The sequence below is a fragment of the Lissotriton vulgaris genome, chromosome 11 (assembly GCF_964263255.1).
Source record: "Lissotriton vulgaris chromosome 11, aLisVul1.2, whole genome shotgun sequence".
In the NCBI taxonomy this organism is placed as follows: Eukaryota; Metazoa; Chordata; class Amphibia; order Caudata; family Salamandridae; genus Lissotriton; species Lissotriton vulgaris.
In genome coordinates this window covers 200,967,728-200,985,663 of record NC_141699.1, presented here as the reverse complement: position 1 = coordinate 200,985,663, position 17,936 = coordinate 200,967,728, and the positions used below count along the sequence as shown (strand labels likewise).

Genomic DNA, 17,936 nt, shown 5'->3' with positions numbered 1-17,936 from the left:
CATTATTACAGCGCAATGTACACCACGCGTAGGGGCGGAGAGGAAGCTGATCTTGATGAATATTTATCTGACATTGGCTATCAGATGGTCAACGCGAATATTTGAGCCACCCCATTGATGAGAACGATGTTAAAAAAGCAATTCTCTCACTCTCTAATAATAAAGCATCTGGGCCTCACGGGTTAACGGCGGAATTTTACAAGGCTTATGCGCATCTTCTTGTCCCCTATTTACTGGAAATGTATGCGGAGACCCATGAATCTGGTGTCCTGCCTCCCTCCTTAAGACAAGCACTTATCACACTCCTCAAGAAGGACAAATCGCCCACGCACTGTGAATCATACTGTCTGCTCTCGTTGATTTATTTATTTATTTATTTTGAAAGTTTTATATAGCGCGGACAAGATCCTTGCGGATATCAGAGCGCTTTACACAGAAGGGGTACATGAAGGGGCAAAGTCAGACAGGTAAATCAAATGAGCAAACAGTACATCGTCAGACAGGTAAATCAGAAGGAGCAAACAGTACAATCAAGTAAGTCATGCATAGGGTGCAATATGAGCTAACGATCGGTGCATTAAAAACAAGTAAAAGTATAATACTGCAATAAAAGGCATACATTCGCTAGTTGATAATAGTCTAAGGAGGCCATTTCTTAGGGTGCTATATGAGCTAACGATCGGTGCATTATAAAACAAGTAGAAGTATAATACTGCAATAAAAGGCATACATTCGCTAGTTGATAATAGTCTAAAAAGGCCATTTCTTAGGGTGCTATATGAGCTAACGATCGGTGCATTATAAACAAGTAGAAGTATAATACTGCAATAAAAGGCAGACACTCGTTAATTAATAATAGTCTAAAAAGGCCATTTCTTAGGGTGCTATATGAGCTAACGATCGGAGGCCTCCCGTCGAAGCACCACTGAAGACACTCCACAGGGCACACCGGAGCCGCTCCAGACGCCGACCGCTCCGCTCTGAAAGAATCCTTCGGAGGGGGGGGGAGGGGGGAGCGCTCGTTCACCCGCGCCGGCTCAGCCAGCGCCGACCCCCGTGACACCGATCGGTTGGGCACACCGGAGAATCCGAGAGGGGGGAGCGCTCGTTCACCCGCGCCGGCTCAGCCAGCGCCAGCCCCCGTTCACCCGTCCCCCGCTACACCGATCCGTTGTCCGCAGGCAGGGCACCTCCGCATCCAAGAGGGCAGAGGAGTGCAGCCGCCCGACAGGATCCTCCCAGGGGTCACCAATTTATCCGCCAGGTTCAATGCAAGCGACGGCGATCTCCGGGCGTGTCGGGCCCCTCCGGTGACACGCCACAGCTCAAGTCCAGTCGACCTGGGTTCTGCCGAGGCTGCAGGCGCTCCAGCCGTCCCCTCTGCAGGCACTTGTTTTGCCGCGATAGTTCGATCACTCCTGCGATGTTCACGTTCAGTTACAGTTACACGTTTCAATCCAGTTACTTTTGTTACTTGTTTTTTTGCCGAGGGTGGTGCGTGCTAACAGGGATAATTCCACGAACTGGATCCCAAGCACTCCGGAGCTCCGTAGCTCCGGACCGGCGCTCCTACCAGGCGGCCATCTTGGTTAACCTTGATGCGAAAATTCTAGCGAAAATTTTAGCCACCAGGATCCAGCTCCTCATGCCCATGCTAGTACTCCCAGATCAGTCGGGGTTCATACCTGAGCGACCCACCTCACACAATCTCAGGACCATATTTGCTATGTTTCATGTTTTAAATCCCGATCTTCCAGCTGCAGCAGTCATGCTCGAAAGCATTGGACTCCATTGAAAGGAGTTATATGTCTCACCTTCTCAAGCGAATGGGGTTTCCCCTAGTGATACAGCAATGGCTGAAGGTGTTATATACTGATGTATCGGAGCAGGTGCGAGTGGGGGGGTTTCACTTCTTACCCTTTTCATATTGAGATGGGGACAAGGTAAAGTCGTCCCTTGTCCCCCCTTCTATTTGCTATCACATTGGAACCGCTAGCGTGCATGATACGCCAGCGTCACAGTCACAGACGCTCTGCACACAACTTTCACCAGAGACCTGTTGGCATTTTGATGTATGCAGACGACATGGTCCTTTTCATTCGAGAACCACATCAGTACCTTTCCATAGATCCTGAATACATTAGATTCGGTCTATATTCAGGACTATCGATCAATTGGGGGAAATCGGTCATGATCCCTCTTACAACAATCACAGCTCCCCCCCTTAGATTATCCACTCATATGGACCGAAGATCCTGTCAAATATCTTGGAGTGTGGGTGCACTGCTATCCAGAGACTGTGATAAGGGAAAATTATGGCTGCGCTTATGATGCGATGGTGGGCCAGGTGGATAAATGGACACAGCTACCGCTTTCTTTAGCGGATCACGTAGCTGTCATTAAGATGATCATTCTCCTCCATTTCTTGTATCTGTTCTGCAACATCCCTATCTGCCTAGCCAAGCACTTCTTTGTCACAATAAAAACACAACTCCTGAGACTGGTGTGGGGAGGCAAAACTGCCAGGATCAGCTGGGACGCCACCGAACTCATCGCACTCAACACCGGCGGGATCCCTGGATGCTACCGAGCCACTCCGAGGCGCACCCACGGACCCTTCAGCTGCCACGCCTGCAAGTTCACCTGCATCCGGACCTGCCCCGCACCAGCACCCGCCAAGCCGAACACCAGCAGCAACCACCTCAAGTGCATCCTGCTCAACACCCGCTCCGTCCACAGGCACGCCATCGAACTCTGGAACCTCCTCGACACCACAGCTCTTGACGTTGCCTTCCTCACGGAAACCTGGATGAACGACTCCTCAGCACCTGACATCGCCATCGCCATCCCAGAGGGATACCAGATCACCCGAAGAGACCGCGTCAAACACAGGGGAGGAGGCATCGCCATCATCCACAGGGACACCATCCACATCACGACCAACACCTACGACACCCTGACAACCGCCGAACACCTGCACTTCCAGATCCGCACTGACCCGAACACCACCCTCAGAGGCACCCTGATCTACCGACCCCCGGGACCACGCACACAATTCAGCGAGGACATCGCCGACTTCGTCAGCCCGCATGCCCTCCCCTCCGCTGACTACATCCTCCTGGGGGACCTCAACTTCCACCTGGAGAACAACAACGACCGCAACACCATCACCCTGCTCGACAACCTCGCCAACCTCGGACTCAAGCAGCTGGTGTCCACCCCCACCCACCTCGCCGGACACACACTTGACGCCGTCTTCTCATCCAGCAAAGACATCGCCTTCAGCCACGCCACTGGACTCCACTGGACGGACCACAGCTGCGTCCACTTCACCTTCAGAAAAACGACGATCTACCACCACCAGCAACAGGTTGCTCGAAGAAGCTGGAACAAGATCACAGCCGACCAGCTCGCCGCTTCCCTGAGCCAGCACCCTCCCGCCAGCTCAGCGAACCCCAGCCAGGCTGCCGTCAACCTCCTGAAGTGGATCAGCAACTGCGCGGACGAACTCGCCCCACTGAGGACCCCGCCCAGAAGACCCGGCAGCAAGAAGGCCCCATGGTTCAACGACGAACTCAAGAGCTCCAAGAAGAATTGCCGAGCCCTCGAGAAAGCCTGGAGAAGGGAACCAACACCGGACAACATGACCGCCCTCAAGCTTGCCACCCGGAAGCACCACCAACTGATCCGCGCCACCAAGAAAACTGCATTCAAGGACCGGCTGGACAACAACGCACACAATTGCAAGGAACTCTTCAACATCGTGAAAGAGCTCTCCAACCCCAACGCCGGAAATAACGACATCACCCCATCGCAAGACCTCTGCAATTCCATTGCCTCCTACTTCCACAACAAGATCGCGGACATACACAACAGCTTCAGCACTCAACCGACGCACGCCACGACCGAACCACCGCCCCCCACCACCACCCTCCGCGCCTGGACTCCGATCAGCACCGAAGACACCGTCCGCATGATGAACTCCATCCACTCCGGATCTCCGACCGACCCGTGCCCTCACCACGTCTTCAACAAGGCCGACGCTGTCATCGCACCCCACCTGCGGGACATCATCAACACCTCCTTCGACACCGCCACCTTCCCGGAGAGCTGGAAGCACGCCGAACTCAGCGCCCTACTAAAGAAACCTACAGCGGACCCCACCGAACTCAAGAATTACCGCCCCATCTCGCTCCTCCTGTTCCCAGCCAAAGTCATCGAGAAGACCGTCAACAAACAGCTGGCCGCCTTCCTTGAGACGAATGGATCCCTCGACCCCTCACAGTCTGGCTTCCGAGGCAACCACAGCACCAAGACCACCCTCATCGCTGCCACCGATGACATCCGAGCCCTGATGGACAACGGAGAAACAGCGGCCCTCATCCTCCTAGACCTCTCCGCGGCATTCGACACTGTCTGCCACCGCACCCTAGTGCAGCGCCTCAGCAACGTCGGAATCCAGGAGAAGGCACTGGAATGGATCATCTCCTTCCTCGACGGAAGAACACAGAGAGTCCGTCTACCAACGTACAAGTCAGAGGCCACCGAAGTCATCTGCGGCGTCCCTCAAGGATCCTCGCTGAGCCCCACCCTCTTCAACGTCTACATGAGCCCCCTCGCGGCCATCGCACGCCAACACAACCTCAACATCATCTCCTACGCTGACGACACCCAGCTGATCCTCTCCCTGACCAACGACCCCGCCGCCGCCAGAGCCAACCTTCACGAAGGGATGAAAGACGTAGCCGAGTGGATGACGACCAGCCGCCTGAAACTGAACTCAGACAAGACGGAAGTCCTCATCCTGGGTTCCTCGCCCTCCGCCTGGGACGACTCCTGGTGGCCCCCCGCCCTGGGCACCGCACCCAAACCGACAGACCACGCACGCAACCTGGGCTTCATCTTGGACTCCTCCCTCACCATGACCAGACAAGTCAACGCCGTATCCTCGTCATGCTTCAACATCCTGCGCATGCTACGGAAGATCTTCCGGTGGATCCCCACCGAGACCAGGAAGACGGTCACCCAGGCCCTCGTCACCAACCGACTGGACTACGGCAACGCCCTCTATGCCGGAACCACCGCCAAGCTCCAGAAGAGACTCCAGCGGATCCAGAACGCCTCAGCCAGACTCATCCTCGACATCCCACGACACAGCCACATCTCCGGACATCTGAGAAACCTGCATTGGCTCCCCGTCAACAAAAGAATCACCTTCCGTCTCCTCACCCACGCACACAAAGCCCTACACTATCAAGGCCCGAGCTACCTCAACAACCGCATCAACTTCTACGCTCCCAAACGTCATCTCCGATCAGCCAGCCACGCCCTCGCCGCCGTCCCCCGCATCCGAAGAACGACAACAGGAGGAAGGTCCTTCTCCTACCTGGCCGCCAAGACCTGGAACTCCCTCCCTCCCGACCTGCGCCTGACCCAAGACCACCTCTCCTTCAGGAAGAAGCTCAAGACCTGGCTATTCGAGCAGTAGCAGCACCCAAACCCCCCCCCAAGCGCCTTGAGACCCTCCGGGTAAGTAGTGCGCTCTATAAATGTCTGTGATTGATTGATTGGGACACACTAACACTCTCTTATTCACGTGGAGGGCTTGAGCTCCAGATTTTTACATATATTATTTATGCACTCAGGCCCAATATGCCTATTACTGGTTTAGACCGCATGCCTACACACCACATCTAGCAGTGGAGGATGGGGGACGCCTATCCAACACCGCTAGCGGGTCAGCTCACACATGTTCACAGAGGCACTCCCAAATCAGAAATCAATACCATAGACACCACTATCATGGTATAGCACTTGATAGGCAAACTGGCTCATAAGCTCCCTATATATGCCCCTGCTCTTCCCCTGGCTGCTCATGCGGCGCCGTCAGTCACTCAGGAGATTTCTCTTATGACATCGTTACAAGCAGTTGGTATTACACATATGCATGACCTTTATTGTGAGAGCAGTTATGTAACTGAAGCCGATCTCACGTACATTACTAATCCCACTCCACTCTTTCAATACACTTTCCACCGTTTAAAGAGAGCGATTAGAGATCACTTTCCAGATTTCCCTAGCGAGCCATCTCATCTTCAATCACTACAAAAACTATTAACTGCCCCTTCCAGGAAAACGTTTATTACTAAACTATACAGAACAGTACAGGAAGAAGAAGTGAGATCAGAGAATAAAAGCTTTGAGCGATGGAATGCTATACTAGACACTCAAATTACACTGAAGGAACGGGAAAACATTTGCACATTAACAGGTAAACATTTGCACCTTAACTGGTAAACTAACATCTAATGGTAACTTGCATGTTATTCATGTTAAATGTATACATCAAATTTATTATAGTCCTGTCAAATTGCATAGAATGGGGCTTAGAGACTCAGATCGCTGTAAAAGGTGCGGTCAAGAGGCAGACAACTTTCTTCATCTGGCCTGGGAGTGCGGGCCGTCCTGAGTTACTGGTTGGAAGTTGTACAGAGGTTACAGGTTATGAAAGGTACTGTGTTACAATGTACGCCTCTCATGTGTCTATTTGGTTATGTTCCTCAACTGAAGGGTACTTTGGGCAGATTCACCAGAGTGGCCCTCCAGATGGCCAAGCGCAGAGTTATGTTCACATGGGAGAGGAAACGCAGTCCACAGACTGAGGGGTGGGTCACAGATTTGGTGTATTGCCGTGACAACTTGGAATAGTTTGCAGAGGAATTACCATCAGCGTCGAGACCCAAAGACATCTGGGAAACATTGAGGCACTATTTGTTAACAAAAGTCCAAATGAACAACACACCACCTGAGTGAACCCTTACACTATGGTGCTGTCATGCTGTTACATGTTATGTATAATTGCAAGTGGGTATTGTGACCTAGACAAGTTTTTGCTGTGACATGAGAAATCACTGAGGCTATATTCAATATTTGATTTTTATTATGTTCTCAATATACTGCCCTGCGAAGCAGATAATGTCTTGATGGTAATGAAAATCCAATAAAGAGAATTTAAAAAAAAAAAAAAAGTTCTCTCAGAGTTCACTCTTATAATTTTTTATTAAACATTAAGGGCCTAATTATGATGGAGGCCGGACATCAACCGACGGCTCGTTGGTTGCCGTCCGACCGCCATCTACTGCTTCGGTTCGAACGTCGCATTACTATGCGTGCGATCGAAGGCAGCAGTCGGAGGGACGGACTGACGCTTTCCGACAGGTCGTAAACTCACCATAATACCTTAAGGACACCATTTCAGCAGTCGGGATTATGATGTCGGTTTCCGACAGTCATTCCATGTCGGCCATTCTGACATGGAAAAGTTGTTGGAAAGCAACACTAAAAGCTCCTACCATAGCCCCCTTCCCTCCGCATGTGGGCCTGGAGGGCACCAAATATCCCTACACTGGGTGGCCGGCACCAAGAGGTGCCTGCCACGCGGTGCAGGAATGTTCACAAACGTAAATTTTTCAATGACAAATGGAAGTTTCTGAAAGCACTATGTGTGGTCGCATCCTAACTAGGGTGTTGGAAACGTCACCTATGGTTGGGTGGTTCCTACGACCGACATCGTAATCAGGGCCTGAGCGTTTTACCACAGTGCATGCATTTAACTTTTTAAGCTGAAGCTGCATGACATTCCTTCTCACAAGCATTCTAAGTTCAGCATTTTCTCCATCTCTCTGAGGGTAGCATTGATCTGCTATTCTCTCTTTAAGATGAGGGCCATTGTTATGATGGTTTAAAAGTGTTGTGCAGCCCATACTTGTTGGCACAGATGACCGTTAACTGAGCCTTTTGGCTGTGAAACATAGTAAAATGTCTGTTTTTTCACTTTTTAAGAGCAAACTAGCTTACAAGCTTGCAGGGCTGCATTCTTTGGACTTGGGTAATTACATCTCCTGGTTGAAAGTGAATGGTATTTCCCTTTTCTCATTACCCTGGTTTGCACCTTACCAATCTCTATGTCATTCTTAAAGCACACTATTTCACAAATTATAATTCTGGTAGCATATATGCTCTACTGCTAAAAACCGACTCAATGCATTGTTCATATGTTGATCAACAAATATCATTGAAAAGAATAAACCGCCCACCGTATAGAAATACCTACCCACATGTTGCTGGAGCGAATGAGAAATATATTAAACGACTGCCCCTAATGACGGTCTAGAGAGGTTATTCTGAGAGGAAGTGTTTGACTGGAAGTGCAGGCTCCATATTGGTTAATGCAAAGATGTCCGTAGGCATTTAATCTGTTGCATTACTTTTATCCTCATGTAAATGAGGGCGCGCTCCATCCCCCAATGCACTTGAAACCTATCTTGGCTGGGGATTCAGCACTGAGAATGAGTTTCCAATGTTGCTTATGTAATGTCAGCCTTTGTCGAGCAAGTGATACAAGGCTGCCAATTAAGAATCACTTTTCCCATCGGGCTGATGTGGCCACAACTGCAATAATTCAGAATAAAATGAGCAGCCTGTACACAGGAAGTTACTCACATTTTTATGAGGAATTACATGAGGGATTATGATGTTGGTTTCCAATAGTCATTCCATGTCGGCCATTCCGACATGGAAAGGTTGTTGGAAAGCAACACTGGGAGCTCCTAGAACAGCCCCCTTCCCTCCGCGACCTCCACATGTGGACCTGGAGGGCACCAAACATCCCTACACTGTGTGGCCGGCACCAAGAGGTGCCTGCCACATGGTGCAGGAATGTTCACAAACGTAGATTTTTCAATGACAAATGGAAGTTTTCGAACGCACTATGTGTGGTCGCATCCTAACTAGGGTGTTGGAAACGTCAACCTATGGTCGGGCGGTTCCTTTGACCGACATCATAATCAGGGTCTGAGCGTTTTACCACAGTGCATGCATTTAGCTTTTTAAGCTGAAGATGCATGACATTCCTTCTCACAAGCATTTTAAGTTCAGCATTTTCTCCATCTCTCTGAGGGTAGCATTGATCTGCTATTCTCTCTTTAAGATGAGTGCCCTTGTTATGATGGTTTGCAAGTGTTTTGCAGCCCATACTTGCTGGCACAGATGCCCGTAAACTGAGCCTTTTGGCTGTGAAACATAGTAAAATGTCTTTGTGTTTTCACTTTTTAAGAGCAAACTAGCTTACAAGCTTGCAGGGCTGCATTCTTTGGACTTGGGTAATTACATCTCCTGGTTGAAAGTGAATGGTATTTCCCTTTTCTCATTACCCTGGTTTGCACCTTACCAATCTCAATGTCATTCTTAAAGCACACTATTTCACAAATTACAATTCTGGTAGCATATATGCTCTACTGCTAAAACCCGACACAAGGCATTGTTCATATGTTGATCAACAAATATCATTAAGAAGAATAAACCACCCACCGTATAGAAATACCAACCCACATGTTGCTGGAGCGAATGAGTAATATATTAAACGACTGCCCCTAATGACGGTCTACAGAGGTTATTCTGACAGGAAGTGTTTGACTGGTAGTGCAGGCTCAATAATGGTTAATGCAAAGATGTCCAGGGGCATTTACTCCCTTGCAATACTTTCATCCTCATGTAAAAAAGGGCGCGCTCCATTCCTATTTTGGCAGGGGATTCAGCACTGAGAATGAGTTTCCAATGTTGCTTATGTAATGTCAGCCTTTGCCGAGCAAGTGATACAAGGCTGCCAATTAAGAATCACTTTTCCCATCGTGCTGATGTGGCCACAACTGCAATGATCCAGAATAAAATGAGAAGCCTGTGCACAGGAAGTTACTCACATTTTTATGAGGAATTACATGAGGGATGTACTGTAAGAGCAACTGGGCTCGCTTCTTATCTTTGTCAAGTTCTTGAAAAAGCACACTTGGTTTCAGATCCCTGCAAGAAAAACAGGACATATATTCAAAGTAATATTTTGGAAGTCAGCATGAATTAAGAGTAGGCTTGTTGCTTGAAGAAGTAATGTTTACTATGATACATTAAAAACAACAAAAGACGCCACCTGAAACACTATCCTCTCCATTTCCATTCAACACCAGCTATTCAGAGGATAAAGGATAAAGAGGCAGAGTGTTAAGGGTAAGGGATCGACATTGCTTGAGCTAGATGCATAATACTGTGTGAGACCCATCCTGCTTGGGACACCAGTTTTATCGTGGTTACAATATATAAAATTTGGGCACCACACTACTAGCTCTGACACGAAAAAGATGCATTGAGTACATCACAGGTAAAGACACATGCACAGGAAATGCCCAATAATTTTGCTGCTGATGGAACCAGAGGATCTAATGAGGGACAGCCTAAGAAATTAAAGATAATGCTAGCATTTATATCCTTGGCATTTAAGCAAACAACCAGCAAGTAAATGTATGATAGATGTTATTCTTGAAGGCTTTTAATATTTTAGAATTCCAGATAGCAGTGTGTGCATTACAATTATAAACCTAAACTCATCTTGAATGCAGTTATGGCTTGTCGAGGCACAAACCAGAAATGGAAAGTATCTAGAACGCAATACATAGATACTATCCTACAACCGGGCTTAAACAAGTCTTACAAAGTAAAAGCTTTAAATATAGAGGAGCACTCAGCACACCTATGTTATCAAAATAGCACAATACATTACTTTGCTGTCAGCTCAGCACTTTATTTAAGACACAAAATGATTTTCGGCGTGTCATCAAATGTAACGAGGGCACACAATAAAAGTGCTGCATTACTTCACAAAGTGAAGGTAGTGTTCTCATGCTCATTAAGAGGTTGCTACAATGTTGGATACTGTATGGTTATCTCAAAATCAAGCAGTCACACACAGACGAATCAACACAACTAATATACAAGCACTGGCAACACCAAAATGGATCTCGATTACAAGTTAATGTGCATGAATCATCCACCCAAGCACTAAATCACTCTTCATCCATTCATTCAGTCACGTATTGCATTCATGTGTCTATTTATCAACCGAATGATTCTTTATTGCATTTACCCCTTCACAATATCACATACACAGATACTTATTAAACATTAAAAAGGCACTTTCAGTTATCAGACAGACCTATTGGCTTTGCTGCCAGCCCGTGAGCTCTCTGAGAATGCATTTTGAGGGTTTTGAGGGTTTAAAAGTTCACTCTCTCGCGTTTGATCTCTTCCATCTGATGGGCGTGAGAGTGTTGCTAGTACTGTGAAACAACAAGTGTGTGAGAGGTGAGAGTGTTGTCAGCAGTGCCACGCTGTACCAACAGTGTAAATACATTCATACACTCACCATACAGACCATCTCTAACTCCTTCAAGCACCAATGTCAGTCTACACCTCCTGCCAAATCATCTACCACTAGAGATAAAGGGTAATACCATTCTCCTCAACAAGACAAAGAACTAAACCGCGTTGTGACCTGGGACCATACCCAGCCTTCCTAAACACACAAAAGTTACTTACTTTTGGTAATGTTGTATCTGTAAAAGACATTCGTAGTTATAGATTCCTTACCTTAGAATTACCCCCAGGAGACAGACTGGATCCAGAGAATTTTTTTCCAAGCAGTACCCCTGCCGTCGGTAGGTGGCCTCGGTCGACTTCGTATTCGGCGCCGGCATTGCCGGGATGACGTGGCGGTGTCTACTTCGACGCCGCCCCTGTGCGCGGACGTCAGTTCAGACACGACTTTCCACGCCAGAAGCGCAGAGCCATGCAAGACACTGACCACTGGTGCACATAACTAGGGCCATGTAAGGGAGTCCCTAGCCCTAGAAGTCAATTCACAGATCGGGGAGGCTGGGTGGGGCACTAAGGAATCTATAACAACTAATGTCTCTTACAGATACATTTTTACAGAAAAAAAGGAACTGGTTCATCTGAAAAAGACCGTAGTTATAGATTCCTTACCTTAGAATAGATACCCCAGCAATACCAACCCCGGAGGTGGGTATGCAAACCAAGTTTACACCAGGAAGTTCTGGAGAACAGACAGGCCAAAAAAGCTGACTCCCCGGACTTGGCTTTCTAGGCAGTAATGTTTTGTGAATGTATGCAGGGATGCCCACGTGGCTGCCTGGCACATGTCAACCAGAGGAACTCCACGTCCCAAAGCAGTAGTAGCTGCCGTCGCCCTGGTAGAGTGGGCGCGTAGTCCTACTAGAGGTTCCTTTTTAGCCAAAGAATAACAGATCTTAATGCATAGGACCACCCATCAAGAGATGGTACACTTGTGTACTGCCCGACCTTTCTTGGCGACAACATAACCCACGAAGAGTTGATCGGCCACCCGGAAGTCTTTAGTGTGGTCAAGGTAGAAAAACAGCGCATGTTTTGTAATCAGACAGTGGAGTCTCTCCTCCTCTTTGGAAGGGTGCAGAGGCGGGAAGAAGGTGGCCAATGTGATGGTCTGATCTATGTGGAAAGAGGTAACCACTCAGGGCAGAAAAGAGGGCCTAGTATGGAGGACTACTTTGTCAGGATAGACGGCAAGAAAGGGAGGCCTGGAAGAATAGGCTTGAAGCTCACTCACACTGTGAGCAGAGGTGATGGTAAGCAAGAAAGCAGTCTGCAAAGTGAGGAGACGAAGAGGACAATTATGTAGTGGCTCAAAGGGCGCACACATAAGATAAGTGAGCACAAGGTTCAAGTCCCACTGGGGCATTACGAAAGGAGGAGGAATAAAGAGATGAGTAATGCTCTTCAGAAACCTGTTAACAATCGGAGACTTGAAAAGAGAAGGCTGATCAGGAAGGCGAAGAAAGGCGGAAATGGCTGAAATATAGCCTTTCAGAGTGCCCAGAGCAGAGCCCTGCTGGGCCAAAGAAAGAATTAAGAGGAGAACCTCAGAAAGGGGATCCACAGCCTTTACTGTGCACCATGCCACAAATTTGTTCCATCTACAGGCGTATACCGTTTAAGTGGAGGGACGCCTGGCTGCCAAGATGATATTACAGACTTTGGGAGGAAGGTTAAAAGCTGTCAACTGTTGCCACTCAATCTTCACGCAAAGAGGTGGAGACTGGACGGTTTGGGTAGAGGACAGTCCCCTGCTGCCGCAACAGAAGATCCTCCCGAAGAGGCCGTCTGATCGGAGGATCGATGGCCATGTTCAAAAGCTCGGGGTACCAGAACTCTTCGTGCCCTGTCCGGAGCCACAAGAATAACTTGGGCCCGGTCGCGGTTGATCTTCTTCAGCACTCTGGGTATAAGTGGTACAGGCGGAAAGGCGTACAGGAAGCAGCAATTCCACTTGCGACGAAAGGCATCGGAGTCCACAGGAGACCAGAGGCCTGTGATTTCCACCGCACCCATGTGGCCGCCCCATCCCAGAAGTGACACATCCGTCACTACCGTGAACCCTGGTTGGGGAAGGGAGAGGGATCTGCTGCTGACCCAATCCTGGTTCTTGAGCAACCACTACAACTGACTTCCAATCCCCTAAGAGATCTGGATGACATCGGAATGATTCCCCTTATGCTGCGCCCACTGGAAAGTCAGGCCCCAATGCAGAGCCCGCATATGCCATCTGGCATGATCTACCAGCAGGAGGCCATGAGGCCCAGCAGCCTAGTCATTCTCACAGAAATCCGGGATAGAGGCTGAAACATCGGTATCATCGCCCAAAAACTGTGCTGTGTCTAGAACCGCTCCAATGAAAAGAAGCTTCTGAGAGTGAATCAGCTGTGACTTCGGCACGTTGATAGTGAACCCCAGCAAATATAGGAGGTCCGCCGTAGTCTGGAGGTGGGAAAAGACAGCCTGGGATGCCTTCAACAGCCTGTCGTCGAGATAGGGAAGGAATGGAACCCCTGATCTGGGCAGATGAGCTGCAACCACCGCCATCACTTTCGTCGTCCAAGGGTCGCTGGTAAAGCCAAAAGGGAGTACAGTGAACTGAAAATGCTCATAGCCTACCTTGGACTGTAGGTAACGCTGTATTGGCAGGCAAGACGGGGCTGTGAAAGGAAGCGTCCTGCAAGTCCAACACTACCATCCACTCTCCTGGGTCGAGGACAGACAAGAACTGATCTAAAGTTAACATCTTGAACTTCTCCTTCCAGAGGAAGCCATTGATGTCCCTGAGGTCTAAGATAGGACGCAGGCCTTTGTCCTTGGGCAACAGGAAGTAGTGGGAGTAGCAACCATGACCTACTTCTAGCACAGAGACGCGTTCTTCAGCTCCCATGGCTAAGAGACCCCTAACTTCCTGGCAGAGAAGGGCCAAATGATCCTCCGACATGCGACAGAGTGTAGGTGGTATGGAGGGAGGGGTAGTTTCAAAGTGGAGGGAGTAACCCCTTCGGACTATCTGCAAAACCCTCCTGTCTGACGTGATGTTGCGCCTGTGGGGGACGTGATGGCAGATCCTGCCATCCACTGGCAAGAGGTGGTCCTGAAATGTCAGACTAGGAAGGTTTGGAGGCTGCTGCGGGGGGGGGGGGCATTGTTGGACTGGCCCATCTGCTAGCCCCTAGCCCCAAGACGTTGGGTCCCCCGTCCCCGGAGAGGCTGGGTAGCATCCACAGGCCTATGACTCTGGGTGGAGCATGGTAGGGCACCCCTTCCATAGCCGCGAAAGGTAGATTGCATGGGGCGAGAGGTGGCAGCGAGGCCCAAAGATCTGGCCATAGCCCTAGAGTCCTTGAAGCGCTCAAGCGCATTGTCCGCCTTGTCGCCAAACAGGAAATGGCCATCAAAGGGCATGTCCAAAAGGGTTGATTGAACATCCCTAGAGAAAACAGTGGACCTCAGCCAGGCGTAGCGCCTCAGGGCTACTGAAGTAGAAATTGTTCTACCCAGCGAGTCAGAGGTATCCAGTCCACACCTTATGGCGAACTTTGCTGAGTCTCGACCCTCTGCAACAGCGCGGGTGAGCATGGCCCGGGCCTCCTCCGGACACTGTGGCAGCGCTTGAGCAACCATGCCCCACACAGAGTGTGTGTAACGGCCCAAGAGACATGCAGTGTTCACCGACCGCAGTACTAAGCTGGCAGAAGAAAACATCTTCTTCCCAAGATGGTCCAACTTCTTGGATTCCCGGTCTGTGGGAGGAGTAGGGAGCACGCCTTTTGATGTTGAGGCTTGGACCACCAAGCTCTCGGGGTGGGTGTTGGGAGAGGAAAAGTGGGTCGCCCGGGGCCAGGCGGTGGCGTCGGGCAATCATCCTTTCCACTGGATCCCCTGTGCTGGGCTTGGACCAAGTACCTAGAAGGATGTCAGTGACGGCCTCATTGAAAGGCAGTAGGGGCTCCGAAGAGTCTGCTGCCGGCTGACGCACCTCAGTCAGGAGGATAGTCCTGACAGCCACCATAGGAAGCTCAAGGCCCAAGGACTCAGCCGCCCTACGCAACAGCACAGCATAGGAGGCCCCCTCCTCCGTAGCCACGGCAGAGAGAGAAAGCATATCAAGGTCTGGTGAGGTATACAGACCATTGGCCTCACCAAACTCCTCTCGTCAGTCTGGCTCCTCAAGTTGGTCTGCTAGAGGGTCACCAGAGTCCTCCCAGTCCTCCTTACCCTCATCTGGCTGCCAGTCAGGGCGATAGGGAACTCCAGGAAAGAACAGAGGTAAGAAAGTACAGGTCAGCGCCGGTACCAGCATCAGTCGGCGCCGGTCCGGCTCCGTGCCCAAGTCGGGGGTGAGGCTGGGGTCAACATCGTTTGGGGGTGCAACCGGCGTCAGGGGCGTTGCCCTGGAACTAGCAACGGGGAAGGTACCATGAGGTCAGCCGGCACAGATCCGGATCCAGGCCTGGATCCTAAGGAGCCCTCCGGCCGACCACGAAGGCCCAGGGCCCCCAGCCCAGTCAGCGGGGCCCGAAGGGGCACCAGCGGAGTCTGGCTGCCCAAAGATGCTATGCAGCGCTTCGTAGAAAGCTCGAAGCAGGGCAGGGGACGCTCCAGCTCCCAGAAACGGAGGGAAGTGCAGAGTCGTCCCAGAAGCGGGCTCGGAAGGCAGAGCTAGAGAGTGACAACACTCCGGTTCCTGCGTTGCGTCAGTCAACGGACTAGTAGAAGGTGAAGAGCGACAATGCTTCTTCGCCATCTTGTGCTTCGACTTACCCGAGTAGTGCGAAGGCTTCGATGACAAGTGGTGATGGCTCCGCGACCGGTCCGAGCCCTACCTCTCGACCGGGACCTTGAGTGGCGCGGAGCCGACTGCTTTTGGGACTGTTCCCGCAAAGACTTCGGTTTCATGGCCCGACAGTAGGAGCACGACTTTGGGTCGTGGTCACGGTCCCGGCACCAGAGACACATGGGGTGCAGATCCGTGACAGACATCAGCTTATGACGGGAGTCACAAGGCTTGAAGCCGGTCAGTAGATGGAACATTCCTACGTGCACCAGGAGTCGAAGGACTCAAAAAAGATATTGACAAAAGCCGAAACATTTTAGTCAAAAAGTGACTAAGGGGCACGCTCTCTCCCGATCTGCGCTGGCTGGTGTGGCAAAAGAAAGAACTGACTTCAGAGAGCAGGGGCAGTGTCTAAGTAGACACAGCAACGTCATCCTGGCGACCACAACACCGAAATCGGATTCGACCAACGCCACCTACCGATGAGCAGGTGTACTACTAAGAAAACATTTCTCTGGATCCAGTCTGACGCCTGGGGGTAATTATAAGGTAAGGAATCTATAACTACATTCTCTTTCAGATACATCTGTATAAATATCTATACATACCTACTCCTTTCATAATGTCTTCAATACATGCCCACACACAACTTACCTTGTGACAACTCTTCTTCCTCACCCAAAGGAGAAAACCATTCATGCACATTCTCCCACAGCGCGGAGTCGAGCACCTGGCCTCCAGCAGCTTCTGGACCGCTCCAGCAAAGCCTTCGGGTTCATGACCCGACACTCGGAGCACGACTTTGCGTCGTGGTCGTGCTCCAGACACCAAAGGCACATCAGGTACGGTTCTGTCACGGACATCGCCTGAAGACAGGAGCCACAAGGCTTAAAGCTGGTCAGTCATTAAAACATCCGTCGACACACCAGGAGTTCGAAACTCAAAAAAAGAAGTCAACAAAAGTCCAAAAAGACTAGCCAAAAAATGACTAAGTGGTATCTCTCTCCCGATCTGCACCTAGGCTGGTGCGGGAAAAGACAGAACTGACGTCAGCGTGCTATGTAGCTCCCGCAACTTCATCCCGGCACCCACGACACCGAAGACTGACACAGAGCCAACCGACGCCACCTAATGACGAGCAGGAGTACTGATAAAGAAAAATCTCCGGATCCAGACTGACGCCTGGGGGAAATTATAAGTTAAGGAATCTACAATTAATAGTCTCTATCCCATGAATTACGTAGAAAACCGGAGGTATAATAGTTGACAACAACAAAATCTTATGGACACCAGAATTCACATGATCCATTAACTGCTGATCACTTATTCCTATTCATCGTCACACCACTATGAGCCAACATTAGAATTCCAGAAGCTGGCAACGACAAACTCCACTAAAATCCTTAAACTGCACTATATGCCCAACCATCCTCCTGGTGAGTGATTACCTCACAGCATTCACTTTCGAGTCTATCCCAGCCTCGGTCAATCATCTTATCCTCAGTCACCTGCGTCCAGAGAATTTTGCTAAACACAAATAATGCTGCTAGATACCACAATCAAATTATGTCAACAATGCTTCAAAACTCTTTACCTTTTCACAGTGGGCAATCAAATAAAAACAGGAATTGCAGATGGTTCAGACCCCACTAGAACTTAGTCAAAACCATGCTGTTAAAAGAAAAAAAGTGCAAACACTACAATCCTTTTTATAAGCGAACCTACAATGACAAGACAATAGCAGTTTAGATTATTCAATGCCAAAACAGTCCACTACTTAAACAAATTAGCCCCATAATTCTGACTACAGGAGAACTTTCTTAATTCATGAACAAGCGGAGAATTCCAGCGACTTGAACATATGAAACACTTGTGTCAGTCGATAACTCAGCAGATC

At 49.7% G+C, this 17,936-nt stretch overlaps 1 protein-coding gene across 3 annotated transcripts in view; it reads right to left on the bottom strand.

Moving 5' to 3' along the window:
• The window catches only part of UBE3B (ubiquitin protein ligase E3B), a 452,538-nt gene that overhangs the window by 243,083 nt on the left and 191,519 nt on the right, over positions 1 to 17,936 (bottom strand). For all 3 annotated transcript variants that reach the window (XM_086943106.1, XM_086943107.1, XM_086943108.1), the window contains one exon: positions 9,759 to 9,858. In XM_086943106.1, coding sequence (XP_086799232.1) covers positions 9,759 to 9,858 — 100 coding nt within the window. The remainder of the gene's footprint in view (positions 1 to 9,758; positions 9,859 to 17,936) is intronic.